At 50.8% G+C, this 17,450-nt stretch overlaps 1 protein-coding gene across 1 annotated transcript in view; it reads right to left on the bottom strand.

The window, feature by feature from the left end:
- PPP2R2C (protein phosphatase 2 regulatory subunit Bgamma) overlaps positions 1-17,450 on the bottom strand; it is a 163,745-nt gene that overhangs the window by 56,113 nt on the left and 90,182 nt on the right. Inside the window, exons 2-3 of the mRNA XM_069594687.1 lie at positions 2,630-2,727; positions 101-266 (exon numbers count right to left, since the gene is read on the bottom strand). Of these exons, the coding sequence (XP_069450788.1) occupies positions 101-266; positions 2,630-2,727 (264 nt within the window). The remainder of the gene's footprint in view (positions 1-100; positions 267-2,629; positions 2,728-17,450) is intronic.

Below are 17,450 nucleotides of genomic sequence, written 5' to 3'. Positions count from 1 at the left end.
GAAAGACGGCATTTGATGACAAGGGCAGGCATACATACGCATGCATGCACACACACACACACATGCACACGCACACACCCAGACGGCCCAGCTGCCTCACCGTTGGTGGACAGCAGGGAGTGGGCAGCATTCTGCTGCGGGAGCCACTTGATCTTGTTGATCTTCTCCTCTATCTCCAGACTCTTGAGATAATCGAACTCTGGCTCGTGGCTCTGGAAGGTGCTGTAGACGTCATACTCGCCCTGGCTGTGTGGCGCATTTTTGCTCTGCAAGGAAACCAGACCCTGAGCTCCGGGATGGGGTCGAGGGGGTGGGGGCGACGGGAGCTGGCCAAACCCGCACAGGGCCTGGCACAGCCATGGCCAAGGCCAAGGAAACTCCGTTTTTAAAATGTCCAAAACTTTGCTGTGCGGCCCCGGCCCAGCCCCATTGCCCCCTCAGGGCAACAAGTAAGAAGAAGGGCAACCACGGGAGCCCGCGTTTACTGAGCACCTACTATGCACGGGACACCAAGTGCTTCTCACGCTCTATCCTCTTGCTCTATCCTTGATGCCCCTCTTGCCCTATCCTTGATGCCCCTCCATGATGGGCACAACTCCCACTTTACAGATGAGCAAGTGGAGGCTCAGAGGTGAATCGACCCTCTCCCCCAAGGCCAGGTGTCCACAAAGTGGTGTCACTCACTCCACTGAGGTCTGTCTGGCACCAAGACAGAGCTGAGGTCTGACCTGGTCCTTACATCCTTGGGTCTAACTCAGGCCTGGCTTGAGGAATGAATGAATTTTGGAGCAGAATTAACATTAGGGCGGAACATCCTGCAATGTCAGGCATAGGGATAGACTGGGATAAGGTATTCTCTCCCCCTGCCACACACACCGACTTTCCTGAGAGGGTCCCCTCCCGGTTTAGGCAGCCAAACTCATTAGAATAAGGACCAAATAGTGAGCTGGTGAGTCCATCGCAGGCACTAAGGACCACTTCTTCGTAGACAATTCAGGCTTATATGACAACCTGGAACTACAACTACTTGGGAGCAAAGTAAAGAAACTCAACCAAGCACAACTTCAAGCTTCCTGTTGGCCTTTCGAGAGTATCTATTTATATTTCTTTTCCTCTTTTACTTTTGGAAAGCTTCAACCTTCTTCAACATTTTTGCCTCTCATTCACTTCATCTCCTATCAGCACTGGCTATGGCAAAGGCCAGTGGGACCGGAATTAAGAAAAAAATTAAAGGAGAAATATTCAAAACTGAGAAACCTGCCTCTGTCAGTTTAATTTCTTTCTGCAGTTTGTCAAAAAAAAGATGACTTTGCAATCCCCAGTGGGGGCCTCTGAGCCTTCTTATGAATCAAAAATGCTCGAGCCGCAGGACTGGGCTTAGATAACCAAGTCTTGGCTACCTGCCTTCTGGCTATGTGTCCTTGATCAGCTACTGCAAACCCTCTGACCTCTGGTCTCCTCATCTGTAAACTGAGGATGGTAATAGCACCGAATGGCACCTCTAGGGTGGTGGTGAGGGAGGGTTATGGGAATGAACGTGGGTGAAGGCAAACCTCAGGGCACCTCGGTGTAGGGATGATGCTGAGGAACTGGAGGAAGGAGAGTGATCCTTCAGCCCCTCTGCCGTCACCCCTTCATCCTTCCCTCTGGCCCCCTCATCTCCTCCTCCTTGTCTGGCTTCTCCTCTCCTCCCTCCCCCTCCCCTCATTGCCTTGGTGTTGCACCAGCCTGTCTTCAGCATCTAATCCCAGCCCCCTCTGGGAGGCAGGGTGCTGTGTGTGACCGACAGGCCACACCCAGTCTTGCTTTCTATCCCTGGACTTTGCTTACTGGCTGGGTGACTCTGTAAAGGTCCTCATTTATGAAATGGGGTTTCGGTCCCCACCCTTGGAGGTGGGCAGTGAAGAGTAAATGGGAGACGCATCTGTAGTGTCTGCACGTAGTAGGTGCTCAACAAATACGGCCTTTGAACCACCAGGTTTCTCCAGTGGTTCAGAAACATGCCTCCAGGCAGGCTGTTCCAGACAACAGAACTCACTGGGGCAAAGCACTGAGTCAAATCATCAACCCTAGACGGAGAGCCGGCCCACAGCTGTGGAAGGTCCCTCCTCCACTCCACCCAGCTCTGGCTGAGACAGCTCCAGCTCACACAGGCACTGCTGTAATTATTCGCTCAGGCATGTCTGACTCTTTGCAATCCCATGGACTGTAGCCCGCCAGGCTCCTCTGTCCATGGTGATTTCTCCAGGCAAGAATACTGGAGTGGGTTGCCATGCCCTCCTCCAGGGGATCTTCCCAACCCAGGGACTGAACTCAGGTCTCCTGCATTGCAGGTGGATTCTTTACTGTCTGAGGCACCAGGGAAGCACACACAGGCAGAGGGCAGTTTATTCAGGAGTCTGTTTGTCCAGGGTCTAGGACACAGTGACCACTCAGCAGAGGGGGCTCAGAATATGGTGCTCTGAGCGGAGCAGGTGGATTCCCTCCCTGAGACCTGCCGGGTCCCATCCCTGCATGCCAGGGCACCCTTTCCTTCCGGCCCAGGGATCCCAGTGGGGTGCTGCGCGTGGCACCCGGGGGGTTAAAGCCCAGGCTGAGTAGCCCTCCCTCCCACCAGGCCCCGCCGCACCTCCGGTTCCCGCTGGAAGATGACAACTCGGCCACCCTTGTCGCCTGTGGCCAGCAGCTCCCCAGTGTGGTTGAACTCGACGGTAGAGATGATATCAGCTGTGGGGTGGGGGGACAGAGACAGGAGGGCGTGGCTCATTAGGACCCAGTGATGTGCAGGTGGATGGAACTGCTCCCTCCCGCCCCCCAGGGTCCCCATTGGGCAGTAGGAGCCCTGCCTGTGGCCCCCTCCCCCTCCGCAATGGCTGTAGGACCTAGACCTGTTCACGGGAGACTTTATTTCCTTCCTCCTCCCCTTCCTTTCAGAAATAGTTGAGAGGGGGTTGCTTTATGTGCATCCAGGTGACCCGGATGCAAATCTGAAACTCACTAGCCTGATTCTGGGGGCCACAGAGACTAACTGTAGCCCTCCCCACTCCCTACTGAGGTCCCCAGGAATGGGACTCCCATCATCTTCACATTCTTGGTCTAGACTCTGCACGCACCCAAAGCGTTGGTTGGGCTTCAGCACAGTGGACCTACTTTCAAACAAACTGCAGAACTGACCACTCCTCCTGGCGGTGGCCCCAGGTGGGCACTCGACCAGTCCCTCGGCTGGTATCCCTTCTCCCCGCCTCTCACCCATGTTGTGTTCTCCTTAGAGCGGCCAGGAAGAGGGTCAACCTTAAGGCTCCCAAATCATGGGGTGCTTCTGCTCAAATCCCCTCCTTGCATCTTTTCCTACCCCAGCGATAGCAGTTCCATTCTCCCTCTGGCTCGGGCCTGAGCCTTGGGATCGCCCTGACTCCTCTCTCTCACCCTCCACGTCCAATCCCATTGGCTCAGCCTTCGAGATACACCCATATTCCATCACTTCTCCTGCCTCTTGCCTCCAGGACGTGACAGTCTCCTAGTGGGGCTCCTCTATTTCTCCCAGCCGGACACAAGTTGGTCTCGACAGAGCAGCCAGAGGGAGCCTTCTCAGAACTTTCTAGAGGCTCCCCACTGACAGAAAACAAAAGTATCAGAATGTCTAAAGCCTTGAGTGGCCTGCAGCCCCCAGAGGCAGGCCATATCAGGAGCCCAGATCTTCACCCTGTCCTGTTCCTAATCCTGGCACTTGACAGGGTACCACCCCTTGTGACTGGCTTTGGCCTGCAGGATGCCAGCAGACAAGCAGTTGTCCTGAGTCTCTGCTGCTTCCTGGAGCAGGACCTGCCCAAGCCTGCAGCACAGCCGTCCTGCTCACCCAGCCCAAGCAAGCCAGGGGACTGCACAACGAGGCTGACTCTCACCTTTACCAGGCACATTTATGAATTGACCACTGTGGTTTCTGTGAAGGCCAGAAGCAAAGATGAGAAAGAACTTTGACTTCCTGCATAAATTTTGGTCATTCAACATTCCTTCATGTTACAGTCCCAAACCCTCGGCAGATGTGTGATAACCAGTGTTTATTGTTGAATTCTCCGTGTTTTAACTCAGCAAAAGGTAAGGAACCCCCGCATCCTCCACTACTCTCAGCCTAGCTCTTCCATCCCAACTCTGGGTTCCTTGCTGATTCTCAAAATACTAGCTACCTTTCGTCTCAAGACCTGCTCTCTAACCTCTAGTGGTTTTCCCACTCCTATTTCCAATTCCATACACATCTTTTCCTTTTCCAGTCAAGTGCCTGACCCACATTGGCCTCTGAGCCACAGGGAAAGGCCCGCTCTCATGGTGAAAGGACATCACAGTGGGGACACAGGGAAGCTGGTTCAGAGGCAGAGTGCTGGGCTGGGTGTACTCACTGATTAGGATAAGAGCACATGTCATTCAACTTAAAGACGTGCGTGCGTGTGCTAAGTCGTTTCAGTCATGTCTGACTTTTTGTGACCCTATGGACTGCAGCCTGCCAGGCTCCTCTGTCCATGGGGTTTTCCAGGCAAGAACAGTGGAATGGGTCACGATGCAACTTAGAGGGGGATAAAAAGCGAGGAGACCAGCTCTTGGGAATCACGGAGAGGCTTGTTGAATGTGGAACCGGGAAGAGCATCAGGCCCCAGCTGCCCAGCACTGTCCCTGCGTGGACAGCCTGCCTGGCTCAGGCACACAGGAAGGCAACAGCTGGAGCCACAGACCAGCACGGCCCGCTTCCCACACGTGGTGCTGGTTCTCACTATTTCATGTCAGCACTCCCTTAGGGGGAAAGAGCAGGATATAGAGCTGTGTATAAAATGTTTTTAATTATATAGCCCAGTGATCACAGCCATGTTAGACAGCAAACAGAGGGCAAACAAGCTGGAAGAGAATTTTCTACCACCCTAAACAGAGGCTGCTTTAGGGTAACTGAAAGAATTTTTTTCCCCTCTTCTTTCTATGTTTCCATGTTTTCCAGATTTTCTGTAACGAATGAGTATGTTTTTAATAGCTTTTGAAAGTCACTCAGTTGTGTCTGACTCTATGATCCCATGGACTATACAGTCCATGAAATTCTCCAGGCCAGAATACTGGAGTGGGTAGCCGTTCCCTTCTGCAGGGGATCTTCCCAACCCAGGGATCGAACCCAGGTCTCCCACATTGCAGGTGGATTCTTTACCAGCTGAGCTGCCACGTTAAACAGAGGCTGCTCTAGGGTGCTGAAAGAAAAAATTGTTTCTTCTTCCATGTTTCTATGATTTCTAGATTTTCTGTAATGAATGAGTACATTTTTAATAGCTTTACTGAGGTTGTAATTGATATACACAAAATGCATATTGTTAATGTATGCAATTTAATGAGCTAGGACACATGCATAATATATATTATTTTTATGATGGAAAAAACGCTATTAAACTAAAATGCCAATGTAACCACTGGTATCCAGAGCAAATGTGGTCATATAAATGCTGGGCAGTTACCACAGTAACAGACACTAACGTCTGCAGGAAATTTACAATTTATATGTCAGTTTTATATCCATTGCCTCCTTTGAACCTCATGCCAGCCCCTGAGGGAGATATGACTATTATTTCTGTTGGCAGCTGAGGAGATGGATGGGGGCCCACTGACAGTGACAACCCCCTGAGCCGTGCATGGACTAGTCAGAAGTCCTGGGTTGGAGTCCTGGCTTCAACACATGGGCTATGTGGCTTGGGTGGGCTACATCACTTCTTGGAGACTCTGTTTTGCCATCTGTAGCATGGCTATCGCAGAGTCTGCCCAGGATTAGAGACTCAGGAGAGATGGTGGAGATGAGAGCCTTTGGAAAGGAGGAAGAATTATGAAGAACCTTTTGATGAAGGTGAAAGAAAAGAGTAGAAGAGCTGGCTTGAAACTCAACATTAAAAAACCAAGATCATGGCATCTGGTCCCATCATTTCATGGCAAATAAAAGGGGGAAAAGTGGAAGCAGTGACAAATTTTATTTTCTTGGGCTCCAAAATCACTGCAGACAGCCACTGCAGCCATGAAGTTCAAAGATGTTTGCTCCTTGGAAGGAAAGCTATGACAAAGACAAACCTAGACAGCGTAGTAAAAAGCAGAGACATCACTTTGCCACCAAAGATTCATATAGTCAAAGCTATGGTTTTTCCAGTAGTCATGTGTGGATATGAGAGTTGGTCCATAAGGAAGGCTGAGCACAAAAGAATTGATGCTTTCAAACTGTTGCTGGAGGAGACTCTTGAGAGTCCCTTGGATTGCAAGGAAATCAAGCCAGTCAGTCCTAAAGGAAATCAACCTTGAGTATTCATTGGAAGGCCTGATGCTGAAGCTGCAGTGCCAATACTTTGGCCACCTGATTCAAAGAGCTGCCTCACTGGAAAAGATCCTGATGCTGGGAAAGATTGAGAGCAAAAGGAGAAGGGAGTGACAGAGGATTAGATGGTTAGACAGCATCACTGATTCAATGGACATGAATTTGAGCAAACTTTGGGAGACAGTGGAGGACCGAGGAGCCTGACGTGCTATGGTCCTCGGGGCTGCAAAGAGTCTTACGTGACTTAGCCACTGAACAACAACAAAGGACTATAACACCAAGGAATGATGAATGACCAAAATTCACTGGACAGAAAGTCAAAGCTCTCTCTTATCTTTGCTTCTGGCCTCCACAGAAATCACAGTGGCTAGTTCAGAAACGTGCTGGATAAAGGTGAGATTCAACCTCACTGTGCAGACCTGGGAGTCGCGACAGCGGGACATGCCCTCCAGTCCCCTTCTGCAAACATTGGCAGAGCAACTACAGACCTCAGGCCAGGGCAGTGCCTCCCCAGGCCCAGGAAGGGGCTGGTGCGTGTTTAACGTCTACTCATTGTTACAGTTCAGTGTCTTCTAGGCTTTGCCTTTGGAAAAGTTGCCTCCCCTGAGAGGGGGAGGTTCTCATCCGAGAAAGTCCATCCTTTCATCTTGGAATGTTTGGCACATCTCCAGCCTCAATACCACCTCCCCCAGGAAGGCTTCCTGGAGAGCCCTCCTGTTCCCCTGTACAGTAGTCCCTCCTACATCTACGGTCTCATGACAACTGTGTGCCCCTCCCTGGATGGTAGATCCTGCAGAGGAGATAGCAATTGGAATAAGAGGCAGCACTTGGGTGAGTTTCTCATTTTCATGACTGAAGCGACTTAGCAGCAGCAGCAGCAGCAGCCTTAGGACAGGTCCTGGTCTTTGGCTACTGAAACTCAGATAGAAAGTCATACTCATTGACTCAATAAGACAGAATCTGGGGAAAACCTAGTAGCTGGAAAATGAGGTACTTAATCCTGGGAAAAGGGATCTACAGAGGAGTCCCCAAATGCAACACATAAACTCTAGTCCAGTGTTTAGCTGGTTGCAAACTGCACACATACAGCAGACTGCATGCAGAGATGTTAAGTCTAAAAGAAGTGAACTGGGATTTGTGCTGGGACTGAGTTTCAAGTTGAGTTCAGCCAAGTTATGTGTGTGTGTATGTGCATGCGCGTGTGCGTGCATTAGTCAATCAGTCGTGTCTGACTCTTTGCAATTCTAAGGACTGTAGCTCAAGCCAGGCTCCTCTGTCCATGGAATTCTCCAGGCAAGAATACTGGAGTGGGTAGCCATTCCCTTCTCCAAGGGATCTTCCTAACCCAGGGATCAAATCAGGGTCTCCTGCATTACAGGCAGATTCTTTACCACCTGAGCCATCCAGGAAGTCCTCAACCAAGTGAACTGTTTCAAATGCAAAACAAAACAAAAACGCTCTTTGGAGGGACATACCAAACATCTAGTATCTCTATAGTATCGTCATTCTCAACACCGAGGACATTCTCCAAAGCCATACGAAGATATACAAAGAAATAGGAAAATATCACCCAAACTGAATATAAAGACAACAGAGGAAACAGACCCTGAAGTTTCCTGGATATCAGGATTAGCAAATGAAATAGTTATTATAACTATGTCCAAGCATATAAAGGAAAATTTGCTCTCACTGCATGAAAAGAAAGATAATTTCAACAGAGAAATACAAACTATTTTAAAAAGAACTAAACAAACAATCTATAACTAAAAATGCCATATGGGTAAATCACAGAACTGCCTAACAGGAAATCTGAGATGACAGAAGAGTCAGTGAACTTGGAGATATATTAATAGAAATTACCCAATCTGAAGAACAGAGAGAAAATAAATCAAAAAGGAAGACACACAGATTCTCAGGAATCTGTGGGACAACATCAATAAGTCTTTGTATATATACTTGGAGTTCCAGAAGGAAAGGAGAGAATAGAGTAGATGACTTGAAATAGTGACTGAAAAATGCCTCAATATGTTGAAAGTCTTTCATTTACAAATATAGGAAGCTCAGCTAACTCCACGTAGGATAAATATCAATAAATCACAACTAACCTTCAAACTGCTGTAAACCAAAACAAAGATGAAATTTTGTTAGAAGCAAGAACAAAAATCATATATATTCAGAGGCACCAAGAATCAGATAACTTCCCATCAGCCAACTTCTCATCAGAAATAATGGAGTCCAGAGGCTTTTAGGAAAATGTGAAAACCTGTAAACCCAGGCTTCTGTATCCATGGAAATACTTTTCAAGGATAAAGAGAAAATATAGACACTTTGGTGAGAGCTCTCCATGGACCAATGATTTAATCTCAGGACAAGCCCACTGACCTATTACCACTCTCTTTTTAGAGATAACAAAATTTGATCGAGAGGTGACATAGTTGCCTGAAGTCCCACATGGTGCAGAGCTTTTGCAGTGTACTCCCCTGGCAGGAACCTGTTCCCATACTGTAGGGCCCAGGTGCCAACAGCTGATGCCTCAGGCTCAAGGTGCCAACTCAGCCGCTGGGAGAGGTCTGCCAAGCCCACCCATGACTGGCGGGTGCTCCAAGCCTCCCTGCTGTGAGTGATGGCAGCCATATGAAAACCCATGGCGCCCTTCTACTTGTGTGGTCCCCTCTTCCTTCTGCTGCAGCTCTGGGAGTCCCCCAGATGGCGAGGCAGAGGGGGAAGGGGCAGCTTGGACCACTGGACAAAGAGCCATCAGTCAATCTTCTGGGACTGGGTGCAACGCAGCCCTATCGGTGCAAGCCCAGAGCCACCTGGTCCGGGAGTCAGAAAGCCACCCTGTGGTCCAGAATGGGCTCAGGGAGAAGTCAGAGGTGGTATCCCAAGTAATCAGCCCAGTGACAGGTCCACACGGAGAGCCAGAGCCAGAGATGGGCAGTCAAAGCCCGTGCTGTGGGTTGAATTGGGTCCCCCAAACATATGTAGATGTCCTAACCCCTGGTACCTGTGAAAATGTTATTCCATTAGTCATGTCTGACTCTTTGTGACCCCATGGACTGTAGCCCACCGGGCTCCTCTGTCCATGGGACTTCCCAGGCAAGAATACTGGAGTGGGTTGCCATGCCTTTCTCTAGGGAATCTTCCTAACTCAGAGATGGAACCTAGGTCTCCCATCTTGCAGGCAGATAGTTTACCATCAGAGCCACCAGGGAACTGTGACCTTATTTGAAAATAGAGTCTTTGCATATGATTCAGTTAAGATAAAGTCCTCCTGGATGATGTGGGCCCTACACCACTGACTCGTGTCCTGAGAAGAACAAGGCCAAGTAGAGACACACACAGACCTACAGGGGGAAGGCTCTGTGACAACGCAGGCAGGGACTGCAGTATGGCATCTACTAGCTGAGGAATTCTGGCCCCACGAGGAGCTGGAAGAGGCCTGCACCAGATTCTTCCCTGGAGCCCTCAGAGCGAGCACGACCCTACGGTTACCCCGACTTCAGTCTTGCAGCCTCCTGAATTGTGAGGAAAGAAGCCTCTGTTGATTCAAGCCACTGAGTGTGCAGTAGTTTGTCACAGAAGCTCCAACCAACATGCAGAGAGAACAGAGAGGAAGCAGGAGGCTGTGTGGGCAATGGCCTGGAGCACCCAGGCCCCGGCCTGGGCTTCGGTTTCTCCTGGCACCGCGTGGGGGAAGATCAGCCCTTGGAGCTCTAAGATGCCTGCTGTGACCTTTTCATCAAGAGGAAGGTATGCCAGTCCCAGCCTCAGTACACACCCCGCGTGTGTGCTAAGTCACTTCAGTCGTGTCCGACTCTTTGCAACCCTATGGACTACCCACCAGGCTCCTCTGTCCATGGGATTTCCCAGGAAAGAGTACTGGAGTGGGCTGTCATTTCCTCCTCCAGGGGATCTTCCGGACCCAGGGATGGAACCCACATCTCTTATGTGTCCTGCATTGGCAGGCAGGTTCTTTACCATTAGCGCCACCTGGGAAGCCTCACCCAAATCGCGCCCTCTCTGAGCCCTGACTGTCTCCTCCATAAAACAAGAGCTGTCATCCTCGCCTGCTCACAGTTCTTCTAGGGTTTCTGTGAAATTCACACCACTCTGTGGACCAGAAAGCTCCCTGGAAATCCTGGCCGAGGGCTGCAAACTGGAGGAGGAGATTAAGCTGCTCATCAGGGGAACTCCTCCCCCATTCGTCCCTCACCATCCATCACTGTAAGTGCTGTCGACACTATTAATGATCCATCAGCGTCAGAGCTCACGGCAGAGAGGGGGCCCTTGGAAAGCCCAGCTTGATCCTTCTGATGGGATTGCTGCATTTAATTAGTATTGTCGGAGTTATCAGGGCTGCTGCCGGGAGAGACAGGTGGGAGAGGAAACAGGTTCTGTCCGCTATTGATGAGAGTGTTTGGTGAGAGGAAGGAGGCTCCGTGTGTCCGGCGTCAGTCAAGGATGGGACTCCATGAGCACAGCTTACCCAGCATCTTCGTATGGGTTTGCATGGGAGGAGGGGCCAGGCTGAACCCTGGGGATAAGGACCCAGAGAGAAGCCCAGCAGGTTCTCAAGGGCTGCTCCAGATCCAGGGAGATGTGCGGGAGGTGAAGAGGTGGCCAGGGGGACTTCAGGATGGCAGGGGGTAGGATGCAGGAACGCCTCGTGGAACAGCAGTCACACGGGAGTGGTGTCTTGAAGAACAGGAAGGGTGGCAGACTAATGATGCCAATGCCCCCTTCCTCTATTCACATCCTCTACAATTTGATTTCTGGGCTCCTCCTATCCAGAGGTGGGGACCGTTCCCCCATCCTGGACTCTGGCCTGTGACTTGCTTTGGCCAACAGAATGTAGAGGAAGGTAGGGAGTGCTGGTCCAAGCCTGGCTCTCAAGCGGTTTTCAGTTTCCGCTCTCTCTGAAGCCTCTGCTACACCTCGGAAGCAACCCCAGGCTATCGTGCTGGATGATGGCGAGAGACCACGCGGATGAGCTGGTGCAGCTGAAGCCATCCAACCTAGGCCAGCCCACAGCTGGTCCATCACCAAACATGGCAGCAAGCCCAGCAGGGACAGCAGAGATGCCTCCTGACCCGCAGCTACAGTCCACACGAGAATGCATGTGTGCACAGGCTCAGTCGTGTCCGACTCTGCAAATCCACGGACTGTGGCCCACTGGCTCCTCTTTTCGTGGAAGTCTCCAGGCAAGAATACTGGGGGGGGGGGGGTGCCATGCCCTCCTCCAGGGGATCCTCCCAACCCAGGGATCTAACCCACGTCTCCTGCATTGGCAGGCCGATTCTTTACCAGTGAGCTACCTGGGAAGCCCACACTAGAGAATGAGCACCACCAATACGCGAGGAGATACCCAGCTGACCCAGAGACTCAGCGGCGAAAGTGCAGGCTTGTGGTTTGAAGCCACAGAGCTGTGTCTGTTACGCAGCAGCAGCTGACTGAGACAAAAGGGCTGCTGGCAGAGCATGGCCATCCCCTCCCGTCCCCGGTCTGCTTTTGGAGATCACCTTTACTGTTAGAGGTGGGGAAATCATTCAAAAGGAAAGACTTTCCTGATCAGCAAAAGCTCTTAGCTCTAGCCTACTTTTCCAGTAGGACTCGCACCCACCAGCCCACGCCATCCCCACCCCCCCAGCATGCCTGTTTCCTCTGTGCTGATGGCCAAGCTGCCCCTTCACAGCTCAGCCAGCAACTCTACTCACTCCCCTGGTCTCAGCTCATATTGCTAAAGCCACCTGAGTCCTGTGTCCCGCCCTCTGGGTCCCTTTGTTCATATCACAGCCTCTCACAGAAGCCCTGTGACTGCCCTGGGGGTGGCCACAGGAGGGCAGAAGCCTGAAACCGGCTCCAGCTCAAGGTCTCACTTACTGCTCACTGGGTTGTAGCCTGGAGTGAGTCTCACCTCTCTCCTCCTGTAAGATGGGGTGCTCTCACTGACTCCTGCAGGTGGGAATAGGATGCTGACACGGGGCTGCTCCTACCTCAGTTCCAGCACAGGCACCAGCCAGATGGGCATCAGGACTGCAGGGCAAGGTGAGTCCTGAGAACCCGCTCCACGGTGCTGGGACCCGATGGACCAGAAGGCGTTATACAAACACTAACCCCCGTGCTGCTTCCTGGGAACTGTTCTAGCATGTTACATGTGTCATGAATGATCTTTCCTCCATGAAGTTGCTGGAGGGATACTCTTGTTCCCATTGTACAGATGAAGAAACTGAGGCACAGAGAGGATTAATAAGTGGCCAAAAGCTGCCCAGCTGGTGGGATTGATGCTAAGGCTGGCTCTAGAACTTGACTCTCTGACCTGGTGCTTCCCAAGATATTTAAAGGGATCAGAGATGGCGGGCAGGAAGATTGGTGAAGACATTTCTTGGGAGTAGCAGGTCCCAAGGGGTGAGTTCTCCCCGACACCTCCCTTCCCCAAGCCTAGGGAGATCCCCATAGAGCTCTAAAGTATGCTTCCTAAAGGTAGGAGACTCTGGCCTAAGACTCTGAGAGCAAAAGGGATCTGGGGTCTGGACTCTGACTCTGCTGGCGATATGGAAGACCAATTGCTTTCACCTGTGTGCTTCCTGGGGACAGAGGACAGCTGGCATAGGTCCTCTTAGCCCTGCCTGCTCGCTCCCCAGGGATCAAGGAGAATGCATCAGAGGGAGACCACTGTGTCCAGGAGGTGAGGAAAACCACTAGACGTATAGCTGGGACTATCCAGGTCCAGGGCTCTGCAAAAGGTTGCTTGGCAGAAAACCTCCAGACCACCGGCGCAGGACCCATGAGAGAAGCGGGCAGCTGCGTCCACCCTCCAGGCCCATCCAGAGCAGGCAAAAGCACCAGCAGCCTCACAGCCAATGGGGGGTTGTGGGCAGAAGCTGGAGGACTCCAGCCCTTTTCCCATTGCACTAACAGGCCCTGCTGTGGGGACGCAGGAGAAATGCCATGTCTGGACTGTCAGCTGGGACTGGACATTCATTACTGGGTGTGGGATGAGAGGTCACTTAGCCCTCCGAGGGTGATCAGGAAGGCGTGGACCTGCCTGGGCCCCCACTTCACAAGCAGATCTGGTGAGAAGATTACCCCTGCATCCTGAGCTTGCTGGAGGGTGAGGGCTGGGGTCAGAGGTGGGGTGGAAACAGCTGGGATGCCATGCCTGGGCCAAGGCAGGCCTTCCTGGACAAGTCACCTGCATGGAGATAGGTGGGAAGGGGCTTGTGGGAGGTTTGAGGCAGGTTTGTGTGGAGCGGGTACCTGCTCCTACCTCCCACCTATGCAGCCAGAGGCCAGGACCCCGGATCTGTCTGTGAGGGGCTGGCCCTCTCACATTAGGGCAGGAAGGAGACATTCCTCCCCAGGGGTCCACAGGTGGGAGAGTCACTCGGGAGCCGTGGTCCTGGCCCACAGTTGGGACATCCACCCTGCACCCAGGATCTAGTTCCTATTTCACTTCTTTTTATCTGGTGACCCTGCACCCCCTCCTTTTCCGAGATCGAGAGGCATTGGGAACTACAAAGACCCAGAGCCCTGATGGCTGTGCTGGGAACTGCCCATGACGCCTCATCTCGTCTCTCCATGTCCCGAACGGGGCCATGTGGGTGAGTCCTGGACCCAACACACCTCCATCAAGCTAGCTTTGCAAAAGGAAAGTACACCCAAATAGAAGACCCAGAGTGAACATTTAAACTGGGCCTAGTGTTAATTAATTTTAAAGGCTAAAATAATAATAATAATTCAATTATCTCAGGACCTGCTCAGAGAGCTCCAGGTGAAACGGAAGGTTGAAACCTCAAACCATGGTCCACAAATGTGCCTACTGGTCATCAGCCAGTCAGAGCTGAGGATGGTGGGGATATTTGGCTCAGATAATGGCCTTTGGAGACAGGGGCTGCAGAGGGAAGCCTGGGTGAGGAGAAGCTGGATGGCCTGCGGCTGGCTGATGTTATTATGTCCTTAAAGTGTAGTTATGCCATGGTGCTGGTAACCGCCTGGTACAGGGGAAGATCTGTGTTCAAATCCCACTCTTAATGGCGGTGTGACCTTGGATAAGGCACTTCACCTCTCTGCACTGATTTGGTTGTCTGTGAAACAGAGATGGCCTTCCACACCCTCCAAGGCTGCTGGAAGGTTTACCCTGCATATGGCAGGCATCCAGAAAGCCTGTCCATTGCTAACTGACTCAAAAGAAGATTAATGGGGAGTCGTGGTTTACATCATCCTTTTAAGGGAATTGTTGACTAGAGTGTCATGTTTTTAATGTGGGCTGTTCGATAAAAGACTAAAAGAAAAAAAAAGAACAGAGTTTCTGTTTGGGATAATGAAAAAGTTCTGGGAATGGATAGTGGTGATGGCTGCATAGCACTGTGAATGGAATTAATGTTGCTAAACTGTATCCTTGAAAATAACGTGGTAAACTTTATCTTCTGTATGCGTTATCACAAGAAGTTAAAAAAATTGAGTACTTACTGTATCCCAAGCAATGCTGTAAACACTGGGAACCCAGAGTGTTCATGCCCCACAGAAGCTCACTCTCTAGTGCAGAAAACAGACGCTAAGCACATTTTCATAAACATATGATTTTTTCTGTGGAGGAGATAAGAGCTGAACATGGAACAACAGACTGGTTCCAAATAGGAAAAGGAGTACGTCAAGGCTGTATATTGTCACCCTGTTTATTTAACTTCTATGCAGAGTACATCATGAGAAACGCTGGGCTGGAGGAAGCACAAGCTGGAATCAAGATTGCCAGGAGAAATATCAATAACCTCAGATATGCAGATGACACCACCCTTATGGCAGAAAGTGAAGAGGAACTCAGAAGCCTCTTGATGAAAGTGAAAGAGGAGAGTGAAAAACTTGGCTTAAAGCTCAACATTCAGAAAACGAAGATCATGGCATCTGGTCCCATCACTTCATGCAAAATAGATGGGGAAACAGTGGAAACAGTGACAGACTTTATTTTTTGGGCTCCAAAATCACTGCAGATGGTGATTGCAGCCATGAAATTGAAAGATGCTTACTCCTTGGAAGAAAAGTTATGACCAACCTAGATAGCATATTCAAAAGCAGAGACATTACTTTGCCAACAAATGTCCGTCTAGTCAAGGCTATGGTTTTTCCAGTAGTCATGTATGGATGTGAGAGTTGGACTGTGAAGAAAGCTGAGAGCTGAAGAATTGATGCTTTTGAACTGTGGTGTTGGAGAAGACTCTTGAGAGTCCCTTGGACTGCAAGGAGGTCCAATCAGTCCATTCGGAAGGAGATCAGCCCTGGGTGTTCTTTGGAAGGAATGATGCTAAAGCTGAAACTCCAGTACTTTGGCCACCTCATGTGAAGAGTTGATTCATTGGAAAAGACTCTGATGCTGGGAGGGATTGGGGGCAGGAGGAAAAGGGGACGATAGAGGATGAGATGGTTGGATGGCATCACGGACTCGATGGACGTGAGTTTGAGTGAACTTTGGGAGTTGGTGATGGACAGGGAGGCCTGGCGTGCTGCGATTCATGGGTTCGCAAAGAGTTGGACACGATGGAGTGACTGAACTGAACTGAACTGACAGCTAAGATAAAAACTAAAGTCTGATAAGGAATGGGAGGGTTGGAGGTACTGTTTTAGTTAGAAAGTCAGGGGAGACTTCCTGGAGGAGGGGGCACTTAAACAGACCCCCTCTACCTGAAGGAAGCAAGAGAGGGAGCCACATGGATATCTGGGGGCATGGCACATGCAAAGGCCCTGAGGCAGCAGAGAGCTTGGTGTGCTGCAGGTCAGCAAGGAGGGCCATGTGTGAAGATGACAGGGGCAGAACATGAGCTCAGAGATCCGGGACAACTCCCAGATTCGACTGCAGCATGGCCCTCCAGGTCCCTGGACCTTGCAAAGACAGGCTTGGGGCTTTCCGTAAGTGAAAGAGAAACCACAGAGCACTCTGAGCCAGGAAGTCATGATCTGACTTGGGTTTAACAACACTCCTATCCTCATGTGTGTCTCTTGCTAACATAGCTGGGCTCTTCCCTTCTGTGCCCTGTCCAGGGTCTGGCACGTTGGCATCTGTCGGGAAGGGTTTTTTAAGTAAATGCCACAGAAGCAGAAGCTCACCAGGCAGGTGGAATGTGGGGCCTCTGTCTCGTCCCTGTCACTCACTTCTCACTTGCCTGACTCAGTTCCCCTCGTGGGTCCTCACTCTGGTTCCTCATCTCTTAGGAAAGGCACTGGCAACACGATGCTTTTTATCATTGTTGCTTTAATTTTAGCAATTAAAATTAAATTGCTTTTAATCAAAAAGCAATTTAGCTTTTTAATTTTAGCATTAAAAAAAGTTGAGATGCAAGTCAGGTAACACAAAATTCACCATTTCAAAAAGTGTACCTAGGGGGTTCTTAGTATATTCACTCTGTTATGCAGCCATCACCACTATCCATTCCAGAACATTCCCAGCACCCCAAACAGAAACCCCAAACCTCTTAGCAGCAGTCTTTCCCCATTCCCTCCTCCCCTCTCCCCTGGTGACCACTCATTTGCTTTCTGTCTCTAAGGATTTTCCACCCAGGATGTTCACATAAATGGAGTCATACAGTGTGCGGCCTTCTGTGTCTGGCTTCTTTCACTCAGCATCGTGTTTTAAAGGCCCATCTGTGTTGCAGCACCAATCAGGACGTCACACCTTTTCATGGCTGAATAATATTCCATCATGGTCATGACAGTTTTAAAGGCAGGTCCTATTCTCTTCAATCAGAAAATAAGGCCACAACAGGGCTTGGAGGGGGCTGAGAACTTATGAACTGCCTTGGATCCTTGGATCCCAGACCCCAGCTTGCTCACAGCTCTGCAGGCTGAGGGGCTGTTGTGGGAGCCACAGTAAGGATAAGACAGCTCTGTCCCTACGGTGAGTGCTCCAGGAGAGCCAGCATACGAGGGAGGCCATGAGCTGTGGCTGCCAGCTCCTCCCTGCCAGCCCAGATGGGCCCCTGCCGAGTAGCTGTTGGCTTGGCTGGTGTAGAGGCAGATGGGCTTGGGGCAGGGGGGACAGGGCAGCTGTGGACTGGCCTGTGGTCAGCAGACCCGGTCAGCCTGTTGGGTTTGACATGAGGCCAAGTCGGATGGGCTCACAGCACGGACAACTCCC

Source organism: Ovis canadensis, chromosome 6, assembly GCF_042477335.2.
Source record: "Ovis canadensis isolate MfBH-ARS-UI-01 breed Bighorn chromosome 6, ARS-UI_OviCan_v2, whole genome shotgun sequence".
Classification (NCBI taxonomy): domain Eukaryota; kingdom Metazoa; phylum Chordata; class Mammalia; order Artiodactyla; family Bovidae; genus Ovis; species Ovis canadensis.
This window is presented reverse-complemented; position numbering and strand designations above follow the sequence as displayed.